At 45.7% G+C, this 18,309-nt stretch overlaps 1 protein-coding gene across 1 annotated transcript; it reads right to left on the bottom strand.

The window, feature by feature from the left end:
* Positions 1-738: 738 nt before the first annotated feature.
* Positions 739-17,669, bottom strand: TNFAIP2 (TNF alpha induced protein 2). Its single transcript, XM_005520105.3, has 12 exons — positions 17,609-17,669; positions 12,044-12,395; positions 9,768-10,395; positions 8,376-8,490; positions 7,022-7,147; positions 6,335-6,435; positions 6,148-6,246; positions 5,847-5,970; positions 4,784-4,906; positions 3,763-3,918; positions 2,567-2,688; positions 739-2,207 (listed from the first exon to the last, which is right to left on the bottom strand). Exons 2-12 carry the CDS (start codon positions 12,381-12,383, stop codon positions 2,066-2,068), a joined length of 2,076 nt encoding a protein of 691 aa, XP_005520162.2. The 5' UTR covers positions 12,384-12,395; positions 17,609-17,669; the 3' UTR covers positions 739-2,065.
* Between the last annotated feature and the right edge of the window lie 640 nt (positions 17,670-18,309).

Below are 18,309 nucleotides of genomic sequence, written 5' to 3'. Positions count from 1 at the left end.
TATAGCAGGATGAAGAGAATTGCACAATGCACTTCCATATGGCTTATGAAATGTGTATGAAAACCATTTTCTCCTACCCATGCTAATTATGATATATAAATAGATACTGTTTCCCTTTGGGCGCTTACTTAGCTGGATTTTTTTTTTAAAGAGCAGTGCAATCACTTGTATGATGCATTTCTGTAGGCCTTTAACAGATCTCTAAATCAAAATACATATTTTTATAGCAATAAAATGACCTTTCACTAATTGGGAAAGAAAATGTTACCCAATAGGTGACAGTTGTCATGAGTGCTCAGCACAGTCAGAAGTCATTTTGGCATTTGGCTTTAAACTGTAGCTGAGACGAGTGTTTAAATAATAAATTTTTAACCCATGTGTCTATATGAGTTTTGTGTGAGTATGTTTAAGGAAGGAGAAGGTGCTTGTGGCCAGGCAGCAGACTAAAACCAAAGCACTGTTTTTCGCTCAGGGCACAATTTTGCCACAGGAGCTATTGGTAGAAGACTCCTCTGAGCGTGTGCCACTGGCCACTGCTAGTAAGCAGCCAACCATGCTCAGTGAATATCTTACAGGGGCAGCAGAATGCTCTTCCAGCCTGTCTATAGTCCAGCAAGACTCCCTAATTGGAACCAGTGTGTGATACTCACCAGAGCAGGCTGGGAGAAATGGCCCTTTGAAGGAGGACAGCTGTGGCAACACAGTAAACAACAGCCAGAGACAGAATAAATGAGTCAGTTTTCTAGCATATTTGAATACTGTTTATTATAAACATTGCAAAATAGCATCTCTAACTGAGAAAAAATAAAATTGGGTGCAAAAATACACCAGTGATATACTGCATATACATATAAATACATTATATAGTTTGCACAGTCATCAGGCATCTTCCTTCTGGACTGAATTTCCAGAGACAGATACAAAAGTTCAAATAGAGGAAAACAGAAGGGAAAGGTCTCCAAATATACACAGTGTTGTTTTGGCAAGTGATTAGGTTCCCAAAAAAACTGGGCTGTAAGAAACAAAACACAGTTTCACAAGAGACCCATTTGTGTTTTCCCATCTACCTCACAGCAAGAGGGGAAGGAGTGAGCAAGAGAATGGTGACACATACAGGGTGCTCAGTAAGTATTGATGGCATTTGAGACCAGTTCCACACCTTATCCAAGGCCCATGTTGTTAATGGGGCCTGGAAAAGTCCTCTCCTTGATAAGGAGGACTTCAGTAATATCCAAAGTGCTTACTAGATGCTGGCTTAGCCCACACAGTCCATTGCAAGTGGCAGCTTGCTCCCAGCCTCTGTTAGCAGGGGTCCCTCTGTGCAGATGTGCTGGATGGGGTCACTGCAGAGGGGCTGGTGGCCAGGGGCCCAGGTGCTCCCACCTCACAGAGGTGAAGGAAGCACACGCTCTCCAGAGCCAGTTCTCCATTGGAAACCCCAAGGCGCTGGCAGTGCTGCTGCCCTGGGTCAGAGCAGGCAGCTGCTCCAAGGGGGCTGGCTGGAGCCCTGCCATGACTGAGCTGCAGCTCCTCACCATGAACCTCATGCCTCTCCCACCAGCCTAACACAGCTGCCCTGCCTAGCTCTGAGGAAGGCAGACAGATTGAAAGCATGCTTACATGGGACTTTTACAACATCTATTAATTTTGGTTTAAGTTTTTGTTTCCCTTCATTTCCTTAGAAGACCAAAAGCTACACAGGTGGCACCTGCTTGGTCTGTGATGTGGCCTTTGTGGCACCCTGAGAGGTAGATGGAGTTCAGAGCACCAGGGCAGTGTCCAGGCAGAGAATGTGGTGGCACGAAGGAGACCTCAGGGGGAATCCATGACTGGTGTGAGGAGCAGCCGCAGCCCTTGCAAGCACTGCATCTCCCACGGGTGCACCCTGCACCCAGCCCCACATGGAGGACGATGATTCCCACAGAGATGCTGAGAACCAGACTGGGGCAAAGCTCTTTCCATAGGGAAAGGTGGCAGTGTGAGCCGTGCATTGCTCCAGAGGGCAGTGTCCATCCCCAGCTCACCCCACAGTCCAGCACAGGGTGGTGCCAAGGCATGCCTTGGTCTAGGACACGTTTATGTAGGAGAAGAGCGGAGCCTTGGGCTGTGTGGATGCTGTGCTGTCCGCCAAGTAGCCCAGGATGCTTTTGAGTTCACTGCGTGACAAATTGGCTTTGATGTGCAGGAACGCTTCCAGGTGCCTTTTGCTGTGGAAGAGAAACAGGCAGGTATTATTTCCTCCCACACACATGTCAGGGCCACTGCACCAGGATGTGGCTCCCACGCTGTGGCACACACTGATGTCCCCTGTGGGTGCCAGCTCAGCATCTGGCAGTCCAAGCTAAAGGAGAAAATCAGGCCAGAATTTAGAATGCATCAATAGGCTTTTATTCTTATTTTCCTTTGCTTTCTGATAGGACTGGGATTGCCACAGCCTGGAAGGCAGCCCCCACCCAGGTTTATAGGCTCAGGCTATATGAACCTCACCTACATTCATATTTGGCTGCTTTCTGGATCAATTAAAATTTCCTATGAGTGTTAGCAAATTTTTTTCAGCATCTCTTACCGGATGTCTGGGTATGTTTTGGCAAGTGTTGCAACTTCAATTTTAATAGCATCTAAATTCTGAAGTCGTATTATTTCAGCCAGTTTGGGGAGTGCTGAATTCAGCCACGTGGCTTGAGATCCCTGTGAGAAGAGAAAGTGGTTAGCAGGACATCATGGGGGTGCAAAATGCCCCCCCACCCTGGGAGCTGGGTCCTGAGGCTGTTTCCTGGCAAGAGGAAAGGACACATCAGTGATTTTAGGTGCCTCATTGTTTCCCGTGATGTTTCTGCCTGAGGCAGCCTTGGAAAAACTGGATTAGTTTTTTGATGGTTTTTAATCCTCTTACACAAGTGGTGTGTGGTTTGCTATAAGACTGGGACTTCCACATCCACCTCAGTAGATTCTCTCTGCTCATTTCCCTTTCCTTGGGTTTCTGCACTGCCTGGTGTGTGTACAAGGGCTGATGGGCCAGGTAAGTCACTGCCATGTGCTGCTCTGCCCCAGCTACAAACACAGGCCTACCTTTAGTATCTCCAGGTATTGCCAAAATTGGATAGAAGCCCCAGCTGGAGCTTTTTCCTGACCATTGGAATTTCCAAGGTGCAGCTGCCTGACCTCCTACCCACCCTATGTGAAACTCAGACTTGTTCCTTCTCCAGTCAAATGTGCATGGGGTGTTGGAGGAAAGGTTTTGGCTTAGCTTTTAGCATTTTTTGCAGGCAAAATTAGAGGCATGGAAGGAGGGAGGTGATCTAAATGGACAGAGAGGGGCATTCCAGCTGTGCCTCTTATGGAGAAATTCCTTGCATACCACAGACCCCACACTGCCTGCTGTGTGCTTTAGCCCCTGGCTGACCTAAAAGCTGCAGGTGGGGGAAATCAAGGGTGAGAGGAAACCCAGACTCCATGGAAGCTGTACTGAAACTGGAAAATATTATCTAAGTCTTCTGACCCTATTAATATAAACCTTCAAAAGTAAACTGACTATGGGACAAAGGAGGATGAAATCGTGTATCTCTAAGCAGGGAGGAGCAAGCTGCTAATAGGGGAGCCTTTCTGCCTACAGGCACTTAAAGACCTCTTTCTGCCTAAGGTCTTGCCTTCCAAGAAATTAAGCTGAGTTGAAAAAGTTAACAAAAGTTCCCAGAATTATTTTCCTGTTTTTCAGTGTGTCTATGCCCTGTGTTGACATGTTCGTGGCAAGCACTCACGTACATTGCCCGTGCAGAAGGTTTCCAGGTCAGCAGCATTCTTGGAGATGTGTTGGGCCAGAGTTTGCTGCTGTGCTGAAGCTTTCAGGCTGACCTTCCTCTTCAGCAGCCTCATGATGTACTCTTTAACCAAATGGACATGGATCTTCTCAATGATAGCCTAGTGGGAAGGAAGAGGGGGGGAATCATAATCCAACTCTCTTTTGCTTGGGGGACAGAACAAACCATGTGTGTGGATGGAGGACAAAGCCACCCTGGGTGCTGTGAGACGTGCCCCACCAATGCCTGCTGCTGATGACACAGCAGGAACAGTCCTGGTTGCCAACCTCCCAAGACTGGTTATGCCACAGCCTAGACGCTGAGAATTTCCCTGTGCTCTAATAAGTATCCAAATACTGTTTCCTTCTGGGAAGAGTTTAAAGATCTCACAGAAAAGATCCCCATGTGCTAGAGGAGTAACAGTATTGCAGAGAAACAGGAATTCATGGTGCTCTTCCTTTTCTTCTCTCTAACACATAAAACATCATCACTTGTCTCAGCTACTAAAAAGGCAAAGGCAGAAAATAAAATATTGTCTTATTTCATATATAGTTCAGCACCAGTGGGGATGTGGTTCTGGCTCAGTTCTCTGGGATTTGTTCCAGTTGTATCTATGTCCTCCAGTCTCTAGGGCAATCAAAGCAGCAATGAGACTAAACCATCCAACTGCATCTGTATTTCAAGACTGCTAGACCAAATTTGTAAATAAAGCCACGTGTTGGGTGGTCTCTAAAGCACTTTCTCTACATCAGGGGTGGTTTGCTCTGCAAACAGTGCAGCAGAGCTGCAGGAGTCTGCTTCTGTCAGAGGAAGGTAAGATTTATGTGCCTAATCTGGGTAAACTGCATGCTGATGGACCCCCTGCCTGAGAGGCTTCCTGATGCCAGGCCAGCTCACCAGAACTGGCAAATCAAGCCACAGAGGATCAGAGCTGAAAATGCAGCCTCAGCACCCCAGAATCCCTCCAATATTTCTCTCGGACTTACATGGTAAAAAGGGTCCTTTAAGGTCTGGAAGTCTGAAATATGTTTGCTGGTGGTTTTAATGATCTCATTCATAATTTCACTGCTGGAGTCCCACTTATTCTCTGTAAACTTCTTGTACATTGGCTGAAAAAAAGGAAAATCTGCTAAGTTACCTCAAAGAAATTCTATGCACATGTATATTTGTCATTTCTACATGTAGAGTATCCCATGCAGTGAAAGTGAGGCATGTAGTCCTGCGCAAGGGTGTGTGGTGATGCCTTACAGGGATGAGGGAACAAGGGGCTGTGTCCCCTTCTTGGTTCCTCATGGTGAAGAAGACCAAGGGCTTGAAAGGTTCATATTGGACGTGTTTTTATTATTTCTGTTTTTTTTTTAAATTTTCCTCACCATCTTGTCTGATTAAAGAATTACAGAACCATCACGGAAAAAAAATGAATCCTTAGGAGATGTTTTCAATCATAATTTTTTTCAGCCACAGTAAATAAATACGAACATGAAAAAAACCACACCCCTGTTCTCTCGTGCCTTCCAAAATGCTCTACAGAGAAAGCAGGAGAGATTGTGGCTGAACATTCCTGACTCCTACGCTTCCTTTTCCTCCACCGAAATTGCTTAACTTGAAAAGACTGTGTTATATATATATATGTATAAACAAACAAAAAAAGAAGGAAACCAAAAGCACAAAAATACCCTTCAGGTCACCTTTATGGGGAAGCCAAGAGCTGTGTAATTGCAGTTTATGCCATTAGTGATGGCTTCCTACAGTGTGGAGAGCAAACAGCCGCAGCCATTGTCTCAGATGCCATCAGCAGATTTTATGTTCACCTGTGCAGTCATGCCTATGTCACTGCACCCATTTTGCCTGCAGACTTGAGGACCAGCTCAAGGAGAGCTTAGTGGGAGTTTTCCGGCAGCAGTGTGGGTTAGGACCGATCCTGTCCCTTCTGAACTTGGCTGATTTCAATCAGAGATTTGAGCCACAGATAGCACGGCAGGGGAACATGCCCTGCCCTGGTATCAGCTGAGCCATGGGGCAGGAGGGTGTGGGGCACAGATATGGTACCTTCAGCTGGGCAAAGAGCTGTTGAAGCAGCACATCAAAGCCACTGTTTTCAATATCAGCGAGAGTGCTGAGGATATCGGCTTTACTGTTGTCCTTTTCTGCCACGTACTTCTGTGTGTATTCTCTGCAAGGAAATGTCAGACAGGTCAGAATAGCCAATCCTCAGAGGAGAGAGAAAGAAATTCTGAGGTCTCCAAACCTTCTGCAGGCAGATGGACCTACCTCTGTTCACTGTGGAGTACCTCCCCTCTATATATTGCCTTCAGGGGAAGGGGCAAAACCTTTTCTTTTGGATCCTTACCTAAAATTCCAGCAGGTGTTAATATTTGCAATCAGTATAGGCTTGTAGTATCTGTGCTTCTTGCTTTTCTCCTTGAAGTCTTCAAAGGCATCCCTGTAGCTGGAGGGGAGACGGGAAGAGGAGAGGTGGCTGAGTGTTTGCCCAGGTGCTGGCCAGCCCCGCTGCCCACAGCCCCTCACCACCTCACCTCCTCAGGAAGGCTGGCAGCTCCTTCAGCAGCCGACGGGACAGCTCCTCACCCACGGCCTCGCTGATGTCCTCAGCTCGCTTCTGGCCGCTGTAAATACTCTAACAAACAAGTGAGATCAATTTTAAATGACACCTGCTCCAGAAAACAGCTGAGAAAGTAGGCAATTTGACACTTGGTTTTGTTTCTTTTTTTTTTTAAATGTTGTTAGATTGCATTTAAAAAAGCAAGTTAATGACAACACCTCAACATATGAGAGGTTTATTTTTTAAAAATAAACTCAACTAATCCTCTGCAGCCAGAGGGAAAGGGGCAGCTCTGCCTGTGGCACTTTCTTTGGGAGGAAGAAACAGACTCCCCATTTCTCAATCAACTGAGCCTGTCTCATGTTTCTCTGCTGCTGGGGATGCAGAAGAAATTGCACAGGAAGAACGAAGGCTGTTTTTCTTCTTGTTTTGCTTATATTGTCTTTTTATTTGCTTATACCGTTTCCATCACATGGTACACTGGGCCCAAGACAGATCATGGGTCTCTGTATCTCCCACCTCTGCTACCACTCTACACAAGTAGAGTGGCCTTTTCCTTTTCTGCAGTGACCATAGTGGATCTCAAATCCTAAGTATGTAAAGGATGCAACTTTTAATTTTTATTAAAAAAATGTTTAGTTTTAATATAGCTCTGTATTACCTGGATAACAAATATTCCTAGTAGTTCACTCTGAAAATGCCCATTTAGCTTCTCTGGTTCCTTGTCTTCTTTCCATCTTTGGATTTCTTTATCTAAGCATCTGCTCAGTGAATTTTTGACAGTAACCTTTAGGAAAGGAAGAACAATGGCATTTACTGCAACATGGATGCAACAGCTCCTGCCTTATGCAGGTTTCACTCGCCCATCCACCTGTTGTCTGGCTCACCAGATGTTTTCCTCAGCCCTGTCTGGGAAATAAAGGCTCCTTGTTAGGAGATGCTTGACCCATGACTTCCCAGCAACAAGGACAAACCCCTCACGATACCCACCTATGCAACAGTGAGTTGAGTATTCTAAGGTAGGAGTGAAGATCCCATCACACCTCCACATCAGGGGGATCAGGAGGGCAGGGAGGGGAGCAGTGGGTAGGAAGGTTCCAGCAGCTAAGTGTGCCAGAGCCCAAATTCCCCCAACCACGCACTGTGTGTGCATCACACTCAGAGCTACCTGCTTTTGCAATCCTTTTTCATGAGCTCTTCTGACGCCACACAAGCGCTGGAGAGGGAAACAGAGTGGTCCTAGGTTTTCTCTGCTCTGACCCCTCTGTGCTGCAGTGAGGCTTTGGAAACGCTCTGAGCAGCGTCTGGCACATATTGCTGATCCCCCAGTGCCCTGTTCATGCGCTTTGCAGACCTCACACCACCTCTCCCATATGCAAAACATCACAGACTGCATCTAAACTTGGAACTCATCTTCTCATTTTCCGGGAATTCCAGCCCCAAATGCCAAAAGCACTAAGCTGTGGGAGTACTGTAAAAGTGGCTTCTTGTTTCCATTAAGGGAAGGGTGATTCAAAAAACAGAGCAACTTTTATTTTCTGCAGACCAGGCCATTCTCCATCAAAGAAACAGATTTGTCGAGACCAGATCATCATGCTTTGCACTCACCCAAGGTCTGGCACCTCTGCAGAGACCAGAATTAATCCAAGATCCTTCAGAGATTCTTGTGAAAGGGATCATAAATCCCTCTGGAGATTTATCAGACAATTGGAAAGTTTCCCATAAAGATCTGTTGTTGGATTTTCCCCGTTCCTGTCCACATGATTTACAAGAACAGAGCAGTTCTTTTTTCATGACTCCCAGGGCTAAGCAGAAGTTTGCTCAGCAAGTCCCATCTAGCAGAAAGGTGACCTGTTCCCCGAAAACAAACAAAAGCTTTTGCTTCTCCCTGGAAGGGTGTGTAGGGTGTGTGGCTCACTGGTGAAGAAGTGTGTGTGCAGGACAAGTCACAGCTTCTCTGAGGAGTCATATGGGAGCAGTGAAAGGAGGAAGAGGAGTGACTGAACCTTTCTTACCTCTTCACTGTCAAGGTATTTATTTTCAAGCTCTTTGCTCAGACTTGAAGGCAAAAGGCTTCCAAGCTTAACTTTATCCAACTCCATGGCTAAAGCATGATCTTTTCTCATGTCTCTGGAATGAAAAAAGCCAAACAATTATATTTTCCAAGGGCAGTATAATTCAAGACAGTTGTTGATGCAAATCACTAACACTTTTTGAGGATATCAGTGAAAAAACAGATGGAAATGTACATTGTCCTCAGTCCAGGCAGGACTTGGAGAAGCTGAATGAATATGTGCCAGGGGTGAGACCTGTGAGGGTGGGACCACAAGCAACCCTGGGAATAGAGTCATGGTTTGTCAAACTCCTGAGTATGAGCCACTGTGCTCATGGGGATGGGGGACCTGAAGCAAGCAGGGGAGTCTAGCACCTGGACATGACCTCTCTTCATCAATATAGAGAGGTGAGCAGATGAAAAGCTGGTGTTTGATGGCTGGGACGTGGTCCCTCAGCAGACACCTGGAGGTGGCCTCTGGGAACACTCTCAAAGCAGCTGCTACCTTGGCCAACACTGTCTGCAGTGCTGGGCTAGGCCCTACTCTCCACAACTGCTCACTTCCTAACACAGGCTGGTTCAGGCCTGAATATCCTGACCTGAGCACAACACTGGCTTCACAACACTGAAAACTTCCGGGATCAACATTGAATCATTACACTCATTAGTGAAACATGAAAAGGAAAAAGTGGAGCTGAATGACTTTAGAACAGAAGAAACATTGCTGATGTCTTTACTGGCTTCCACCTAAGAAGTGAAAGCCCTCAATTGTCCACCCAGCACTATTAGCCACAACAAGCAATATTTTCAGTTTCATAACATACAGGGTTTATGGGGACCCTCGATCTTGGGTGTCCTCTCACAGGGGTGCACCCCTGGCTCTCATAAAGGCGAGGAAAATGTAGGCTGTGGGTAACTGCTAAGCAACATCCTCCATGCCCAGGATAATTGCATCTCAGGTTGTTCTATATATTTTATCTCCACTGGTACAAAAAGCTGAAATTTCCAAATTTTCCAAGAGTGAACCCAGGTCTGCAACTGGATTAGATATCAAGGCAATGAGCCTGACCAATTTACCACACAAATGAAACACGCCCTAAACATCTGTATGTCTGTTGCCCAGAAGCCAGAATGGTGGAACAGCCCTTCATTTACACACAAGCAGACTTGAGTGTGTCCCTTCTGGCTGTTCTGGCCAGGAGTGTAAATCAGCACATCATCAGGAACACCAGAACTTAGCCAGGTGCTGGACTGCACGGCAGTAATACCAATTCATAAATCAAGCAAATGCCTGCGTTTGCAGCCAATGAGCCTGTTTTGATTGCCAGGGGAAAACGTACAAAAGCCCACTTACTTGGGATAAAAGTTGTGCACCCATGAGAGAAGAAGATAAATATCCTTGTCTTCCAGATGAGACTCAGCATTTTTTTTTGCCTGGGAGGCAAAATAATTGTGGTAGAGTTCTGCATATATGCTGAACACATTAAACTCAGGAGGATAAAGCTTGTTAATGTACTTGGCAACCACTGTCAAATCTTCTTTCATTGTCTTTCCCATGTGCAGAAGGTTTTGGCCAACTGCAGAGAGGTTCTCAGTTCTAGGAGTACGGCTTGTGTCTTTCATTCGAGCCTCTACAGACTCCTTTACTGTAGCCATCCAAAGCTCTTTCCATTTTCTAGGTCTGAATTGCATATTTTGGTCAGGTGGATTCTCTGACATGTAGTTCTGATCTTCTTTCTCCTGCTCTTTCAGAGCCTCCACTGCCTGCTGCAACAGATCTGGGTTTGTTTTTGCAAGCAGCACAGAATCTTTCAAGGTGCTGAAGACTTTGTGCTTCAGAACTTCATAGACAGACTCAATGTCTTTCTGACTGGTGTTCAGTCCCTCCTCACTTTTGCTAGACAGGCTCCTCTCCAGGACAAACAGATGTTGAATGGCATCACAAAGCTTTTGCTCTCCAAGGAGATCCATTACTTGTTTGACTGGTGAAAAAAGAACAGCCTTTTTTTAACCAAGAGTGAAGGTTTAGATTTCTGTTTTATTAAAAATTATGTCTCTGGAAAATATTTTTAAAAATGCTTATACTTCCAAAATGCTATCTCTTGGGCTCCTACACGATATAGAAAATCTGCTTATTTAAAGTTCAGATTATTTCTGGCTTGCCTCTAACTGGGGCAATGGAAATTTGAATACCCATCACCAGTATTTTGTATATGGGCAGCTATTCATGAGCCACCTATATTTTTTTTCAAAAGTTACCCTTGTGGAGTTAGTTAGTTATTGCTCATCCCCCTTCCCATTAATATGATCTCAAGTCAGAAGCATGGCTTTAGAAATAATGTAGATGGAAAAATGTAACTAAAGATGTGCTAAAGGAAATACCACATGGGTTTTCCAGAAATAGATTTGGAACAACCTGACCTGTGAAATTGTTTGGGAGGACACATTTAGCAAGCAAGACAAATACAAATGAACTATCTTATCTCAACTACTTGAGACAGGGCAACCTGAGAAATTACTAGTTAAAATGGCAAAGTTATATCCCAAAATAAGATTTGTTAGGTGTGTAATGTTTGCATGGAGGATCCTGGGTGGAGAAAGCTAGCATTATTCATGAAACTCATCTTACTTCATCTGTCCTTAGAGATTGTGGCATAAAAGCTGGGAGTGCCCTTTTGGCATCTGCTGATTGCACAAAGTTCAGAGACATTATTGAAACTGAGGGCTTGGTATATTTTACAGGAACAATGAGATAACTTGAATAGTAAATAGGCTGAAATTTAATGGAACAAAACACAAGATAGAAATTCAACAGAACAAAAGTTACTTAGCAACAAATCGGATTTTCTGCTGCAAGCTGGGTGTGAATCAGCCTGAGATGGAGGAGGAAGAGAGATGCCTGGAGAATTAGTAAATCCTTACTGGGAGGTGATAGTGAACATATCAGTTATGACCCCAGGATGTACTCAGTGAGGAATATCCAGCTGAGATGGGAAAATGGGAATATATTGTACCACACACTGGTGGTGTCTCATCTGGGATATTTTCTCCAATTCTAGTTGCTTTTAAAAAATTGCTTGGTTTAAAAAAAACTAAAAAAAACACCAAAAACATTGGGGATGGGACAATGCAGCAGTAAGAACAAAGGTACAAAATGCCTGTTTTCAGCATCAAATTCCAGGCCAAGAAGGAAAACCACCAGTTAGGGAATGCATTTGACACATGGAGGAGGAGATGCCAATTAGACAGGTAAAGGCTTGTCTGGAAATGAAATAATTTGTACTAAAACAATGAGATTTTGAAGGAGATGGAGAAATAGAGCTGAGAGTTACACCTTGGTTTCTTACCCACCCACAGTTCCCTGTGCCCACGAGAGGTAGAAATAAGTTTTGTTTTGGACAGACAACCTGCAAATGGACGGTTCCTCAAGGACTGTGGCCGTGGAACCAAAGGACAAGGGATTGAGGTCATGTCTCCCTCAGCCCAATTTTCCCCAGGCTTCTTGGAAAAATCACTTCAATCTACTGGTATAGTTTTTTCCCCCTAGGGGACAATTCTCTACCTCACACAGCCCCTCCAGAGGTAACTATGGCCCATGAAGTGGTGCAAGGAAGATGGAGGAGCACTTACCACTGGGTGGCTTGGTTTTTTTAACTATTTTAAATGCACTTTTAAGCATTCCCTTTATTCCTTTGTTCCCCTTCTCAGGGCTGTCCCCAGCAGAGATGCAACTCTCATTGCTTGTGATGGAAGAGGCACGTGAAGCTCTGCAGGCTGCCCCCAGCACTTCTCTTATCTTCTCCTGGTCTCTGGACCAGATCTCATCTGCAGAAGGTTCAGGACAGGCAGGGACTTGCTCAGCTACTGATGCTGAAGTGTTTTCAAATGGCCTGTTTGCATCAATGCAACCTTCTGATCCACTGCGCATTCCAAAAGGACCACTTTGGAAAAAAGGTAACATTTTCATCATTTTCCTTCTAACCTGTAAATTTCAGAGGGGAAAAAAAAAAAAGATAAGATTATAACAGTTAGGAAGAAAAATACCACAGAGAAAGTGTGGCAAGGCATATGTGTGGGCAACATGGAGAATGCTACACGTCTGGTATGAGCACAGGAGAATTCCTGAGCAAAACCATCCCAGGTAACGCAGAGAACAGAGCAAGCTCTCTGGTCTAACTTAGAGAAAATCAAAGAGCCATTTTGAGGGTGATTCAGATGTCCTGATTTGAGACCTTGAGCTTGTCAAGCTCTCCCATGGGATGCTGTGCGTCTATGGACATGAGCATGGATGTCATCCATGAATGACATGGATGGGATAAGTGTCCTGTGCCTTCAAAGCAACCACAAAACTCTCATACTCTGATATGGCATCTGGATCAATTCCCACATTACTCAGAGCCTTTTTTCCTGATCTGTGCTCAGGGTAAGTGGGAACAAGAGGATCAGGGTAGTTTAGCCTTGTTTAAACAGACATGATCCTGCCAGAGTCCTGCCTTACCACCAACACTCCCACACTACAAATAATTAACAGAAACTTGTTATTGTTACAACTGCTTTTCAGAAACCATATTTAGAATTATTTTCCTCTATAATTCAATATATTGCAACATATTTATTTGCATAACTATAACCATATTTATAATTATTATAATTATTCAATTACTGTAAATAAATAAAGTGACTCATAGTTTCCAATCCTTATTCTAATAACACTTTATTTAAAGTGACTTTCTAGGAGACTGAAGCACATCTGTATGAAGAACCGTCAGGGAAGTTTTGGTTTACTTGTACTGAGTAACAGCAGAAGAATTAGACTTTAAATAAAGGAAGAGTTTGTCTTAGTTATAAGGCCACAATGTGGCCTTCAAATCTTCAAATACCCTTGTTAAATTTATAATGTTGATATGTGTCATGCTGATACAAAACATGATACTTATTCCTGGGAAAACTGTTTGGAAGACTACGGCTTTTCATTCTAATTGTATTTCCTCCTGCTGGCTCCTGGCAGCTTGGAGAGCTTTGAAGCATCAAGTTAGTGACAGCAGCTGAGTGGTACAGAGAGCTGTGAGAGCCTGGCCTTGCTGAGAGCTTTCCTTCTCCCTGCTTTGGATGACAGGCTGTGCTCAGGATTAGTGATGCTACTACTTTCTAAACACAACAAATAAGAAAACTCATTTGGGAAGGAGTTCTGCTTGCCTGAGCAAGCAAAGGGGGCCTGAGCACCAGAGCTCAGCTGACAGGAGTTACAGAATAGTCTGAGCTGGGACGGACCCACAAGGATCACCAATTCCAACTCTGAAGTGAATGGCCCATACAGGGAATGAACCCACAACCAAAGCATTATTAGCACCATACTCTTAACTAACTGGGCTAATCCCAGGCTAGCCAGCAGCTGTGCCATGGCCGAATCTGTGCACCTACGTCTCCCTAGCACATTTACTGAAGACGGGGCAGGGAAGGAAACTCCCTGCAGTTCACTCGCTATGCTAGTAAGGATGCCCCACTGGAATCCTGAAAGCAGAGGAAAATAGCTCCTTTTTTTTACATTTACACTACAAAAATACCCAGAAAAACAACCAACCAATCAAAGAAAATGGCAACAGGCATGCTCTGTTAGTGATTTGGACTTTCTTAATTTTTGTAGGGCTCTTTTCGTAACCTGCATTTCCCAATACAACATTGTGTTTAGATTAAGTCTGTCAAATCCCTTCCTTCCTGTTTGTTCAAGCACAGACTTGAACTCAGCTGAGTCCTTTCTCTCTCTCCTATTATTTCAAACAAAGCATTATTGGTTTTTATTTTTTTGTTTGCACGTTTTCTAACAAAGAAACTTTTCTACTTTTTCCTTTCCAAAAGGCTAACGTCTTTCATTTTGATGAATGCTGATCACAAAGGTGGACTTCAAACAGTTTTGGTTCTTCTTCAATGCCAAGATGAATAAAATGTATCTTTGAAAAGCACTGAAGTGACATTACACATACAAGAGTCCATACGGGAATGATTAAGCTGGTTAAAAGCTGAGTTTTTAACATCTGTTAGAACTTTGTCCTAGTAATGCTCAAAAAAAGCCAGCCTCAAGTGCCTAGGTAAGGCTGTCAATGCAAAGGCTGTCATGCTCACTCACATTTGGCCAGCTTGAACTCTTGTCCAGTGATTATCATGTGCCACTGCTGGGTGGCCTGTTTATCTGCAGCAAGAAATACCAGTAAACCCCAGCTCCCACTTCTACCTTGGAATGCAGCCCCAGTCTTAATGTCAGGGGGTACCAAACATTCTCTGTCCATCTCCTCTTTATTGTTAGATAGCCAAGCTCTTACCTCTTACTGTAAGAAATGCTTTTCAGAAACTTAAAGAAAAAAATAACAACACTTTCTACAAGAAATAGCTAAAAGGAGGTGGTCCTGGTTATATATAGGGGGCACAGGCAGGAGATGCTGCGCTAGCACTGCATCTCCTGCCTCTATGAGCATGTGCTCCTGCCCAATGCAGCAGACAGGACATGTCAGAAGCTTGGCTCTGGCTTGGTTGGCCACAGGCTGCTCCTCTGTGCCTGTGCTCTTCTCACAAATCACAGCTTGCTAAAACTCCAGCAGGCTCCTAACTTTTTTAGAAGGAGTAATGCTAAATAATTTCCCAGACACAGAACTCAAATTCAAGTCTTGGGAAATGTAATGATTTGAGGTCAAGAGTTGACATTGTTCCCAACTCAGTATTACTACTAATTTGCTGTTATCATCATCATCCTCGTTATTGTTATGTGGCAATGTGCCAGGGGAGCTTTTAGCTCCAATTATTTCTGACATGGCATATTCACCTTCTGGTTTTGAACCAGAAGAGCAGCACAGCTCACAGAGCATCCTCTGCCACCCTGTCCAGACATCCTGGGACCGTGGTGCTGTGACTGCTGGTGTAGCTGTAGTGCGACACGGTGAGCTCTCTGCTGATCACAGCACCTACCTCAGAGCTGGAGCTTTCCTGGGAAAGGGAAACTCTTGGAGCAGAGCCAAGGCACAGAAGGACCCAGCTCAGACTCTGGGCACTGTGGCTTCCCATTTTCTCCTTTTCCTCCTCAAAGTAAACAGATTTCATACAGAATGATTTCATTGGTGAGGGGCAGCTCATGGTGTGCCAGAGAGCACATATGGGAAGAGATTTGTTAATTATCCCTATTCTGAATTTTTTTGCTGAACTTTTTCTTGACTTCTTTTTCCTGAGCTGCTGCCAGTATTAACAAGCCTTTGTTTGGATTTTTGGTCCTCTCCAGCCTGCTGACATTCTAGGTCATGAGGATTTATACCCCATTTTAGTGGATATCCTCCATTCTCCCACAGCCTCTCAGAAATCCAGAGTAATCTAGCAAAGTTCATTCTCTGCATTTGCATCAGCCATGTCTCTCCCCATCCGTTCCCTGTGGAGAAGTAGATATCCCTGCCCACACAAGAAAATTGCACTGGGCCATCTTTGAATCAGTAGAGTGGAGCAGACAGTTTGAGTTTAGTGTACTTCAGACCATGTGCAGATGCCGATTCTGCTAATTCATCATAGCAGAGTTCACAGAGATGCCAGACGCAACCTCTGCAATCTGGGAGCCCTCCTAGGAGGTGAGGGGTTTTTTCCTACCATTTTTGTTATCTGGGTTAAGTACTGAGTGCAGACACCACTAATCTGGGGGCTCCCACTTGGCTCTGCCTGGATAGAGGCAGAGAAAGAGAAAATTATATATATACACTGTTATTGGGAAAAAGCAGAGAAAATGCACGTAGTACCCTCACTTTTCCTTCTAGATTCAAATCTGAGCAGCATGATTTTGAACTGTTGCTGCTGAAAGAGCAACCAGCTGCTGCTGTCTAGAGTTTTGTTTTCATAATACAGTTCCAAAGCCAAATCCTTCTTTAAGGCCCATAGTTTGCACAGTTCACAGCTAGAGCTAACAGTGATTGAGAAGATAAACAAGTTCCCTGGTGAGCTTGTCTCATCACTTTCAAATTCTTTGGCTTTCCAGGCATCTTTTTTTAGGGAGGGTGAATGAAGCAAACCCACACCTGAGCTCTCTGCTCCCTTGTCATTTGCTTTATCAGAGCTGGAAAGCCTCAAAGTCCCTTGGTGGGTCAGGCAGCTGATACTTTGGAGAATGAGTGTTTCTTCAGGTTTTCTGCTCTGAACTTGGGTGTCAAAGAGAGGCACCATGGCTTCTAGATCAGCCATATGCTCCAGTCACAGAAAGTCTTTTCCTCACTTTTGAGGCAGCAGCCTCAAAAAGAAATTCTACTTTGAACACACTGAGGATCCTAACCCTGGGGCTGAATTTTTCAATTTGTGCTGATGAGCTGATGAAGTGGATATGGGACTGCTGCACAAAGATAGAAGGGAATTTCTACAGGTTTTTCAGTGCTCTGGGAAAAGGCAAGTCCTTTGAACTGTGGGACATCCCTGACTAGGAAAAAGCAGTCACAAAGGAGCAAGAACAGCAATGCAGAAATGTGCCAGCTTGGCACAGTAACCCCAGCAGGGTGCAAGTCACAGGGGCTGCCCGGGGCCATCCAGGGTCTGGGCCCTGAAACGATGTTTTTTCAGTGCAGCCAAACAGAGTGAATCACAATGGAATTACTTTCCCGTGGTTTTGGTGAAAACAGCTTCCTTTAAAAAGAGACAAAGAGGAGGGGGCAGAAGTGCCACGCTGTATCTGGAACCCAGTGCCACATCTGGGTTTAGGATGCTTTGGTGCCCAATACCTACATCAGGATTTTGAGAAAGGTGTTGGAAGGCAGAGGGGCAAGAAGGAGGGGAATGGTTTGCAGTAGTCACTGCTTAAGCCTGTGCCCTGAAATTTAGGGGAAAAGCAGCAGAAATCAGACCCAGATGTCACAATGGAATTATCAGGCACATATCCTTGTGGCGCCCAGCCCAGGAGTATGCCTGGAGCTGCTGTCCTGCCAGCGGTCCGACTTATTGCCCATACTGATAATTACAATGAAATTTTTAACTGAAACCTGTCCCTGAGTCCGACAACCCAGCGTCCAGCATCTGCCACTCTCTCCCCGCTTTCGGGCCCAGCAGAGAGCCCCGAGCTCCCCAGCGAGTGAGCCCGGAGCGGGGCAGCGGCTCGGGAGAAGCGGGAGGCGCCGGCCCGAGGGGAAGGGGAAAGAGCCGAGCTCCGGGCGGGCGGCACTGGGCACGGAGCTCGGACTGACTTACCCTGCGGCGGCTCCCGGGCTGGACGAGGGACAGCGACCCTGGCACCGGCACTGTCAGACGGTCCCTGGCCCGGGCGGGGGCAGCCCGGCTATAAGGGGAGGAGGGCGGGGGCGGGACCCGGCTGCTGGGAAACTCCAGTCGCACCTCCCCGCGAGCGGAGCGAACCGAGAAATCCCCTCAGCGGCCGGCAGCCGAGTTCTCGGAGTCCCGAGGGTCCACAGGAGCTGAGCCCCGGCGCCCTGTCGCGACAGACCGGTGAATGCGGCACCCTGGGCTCGCTGCCCGAGGGCTTGGCTGGGTGATGGCTTGGACACGAGCCGCCTGGGATAGAGCCGGTGCCTCCAAAAATGCCATGTTCTGCACCTGCGGTGGTCATCTCTGGGTGTGCAAACAGCCTGGGGTGTGAGGAGGGGGACCTGGGGCTCTTGCTCGATGGCAAATTAAACATGAGCCAGCCGTGCCCTGGCAGCCAGGAGGGATAATCCTGTCCTGGGGGGCATCAGGCCCAGCATCACCAGCCGGGCAAGGGAGGGGATTGTCCTGCTCTGCTCTGAGCTGGAGTAGCCTCACCCCCAATTCTGTGGGCACCTTGGGCACCACAATGTAAGGAAGACATAAAGCTATTAGCATCCAAAGTAGAGCAACAAAGATGGTGAAGGGTCTGGAGGGGAAGCCATACCAAGGAGCAATTGAGGTCACTT

This window comes from Pseudopodoces humilis, chromosome 7, assembly GCF_049639895.1.
Source record: "Pseudopodoces humilis isolate 2021_Gansu_Grassland_sample_001 chromosome 7, ASM4963989v1, whole genome shotgun sequence".
NCBI lineage: Eukaryota > Metazoa > Chordata > Aves > Passeriformes > Paridae > Pseudopodoces > Pseudopodoces humilis.
The sequence above is the reverse complement of the archived record's forward strand: the minus strand, read 5'-3'. Positions and strand labels throughout refer to the sequence as shown.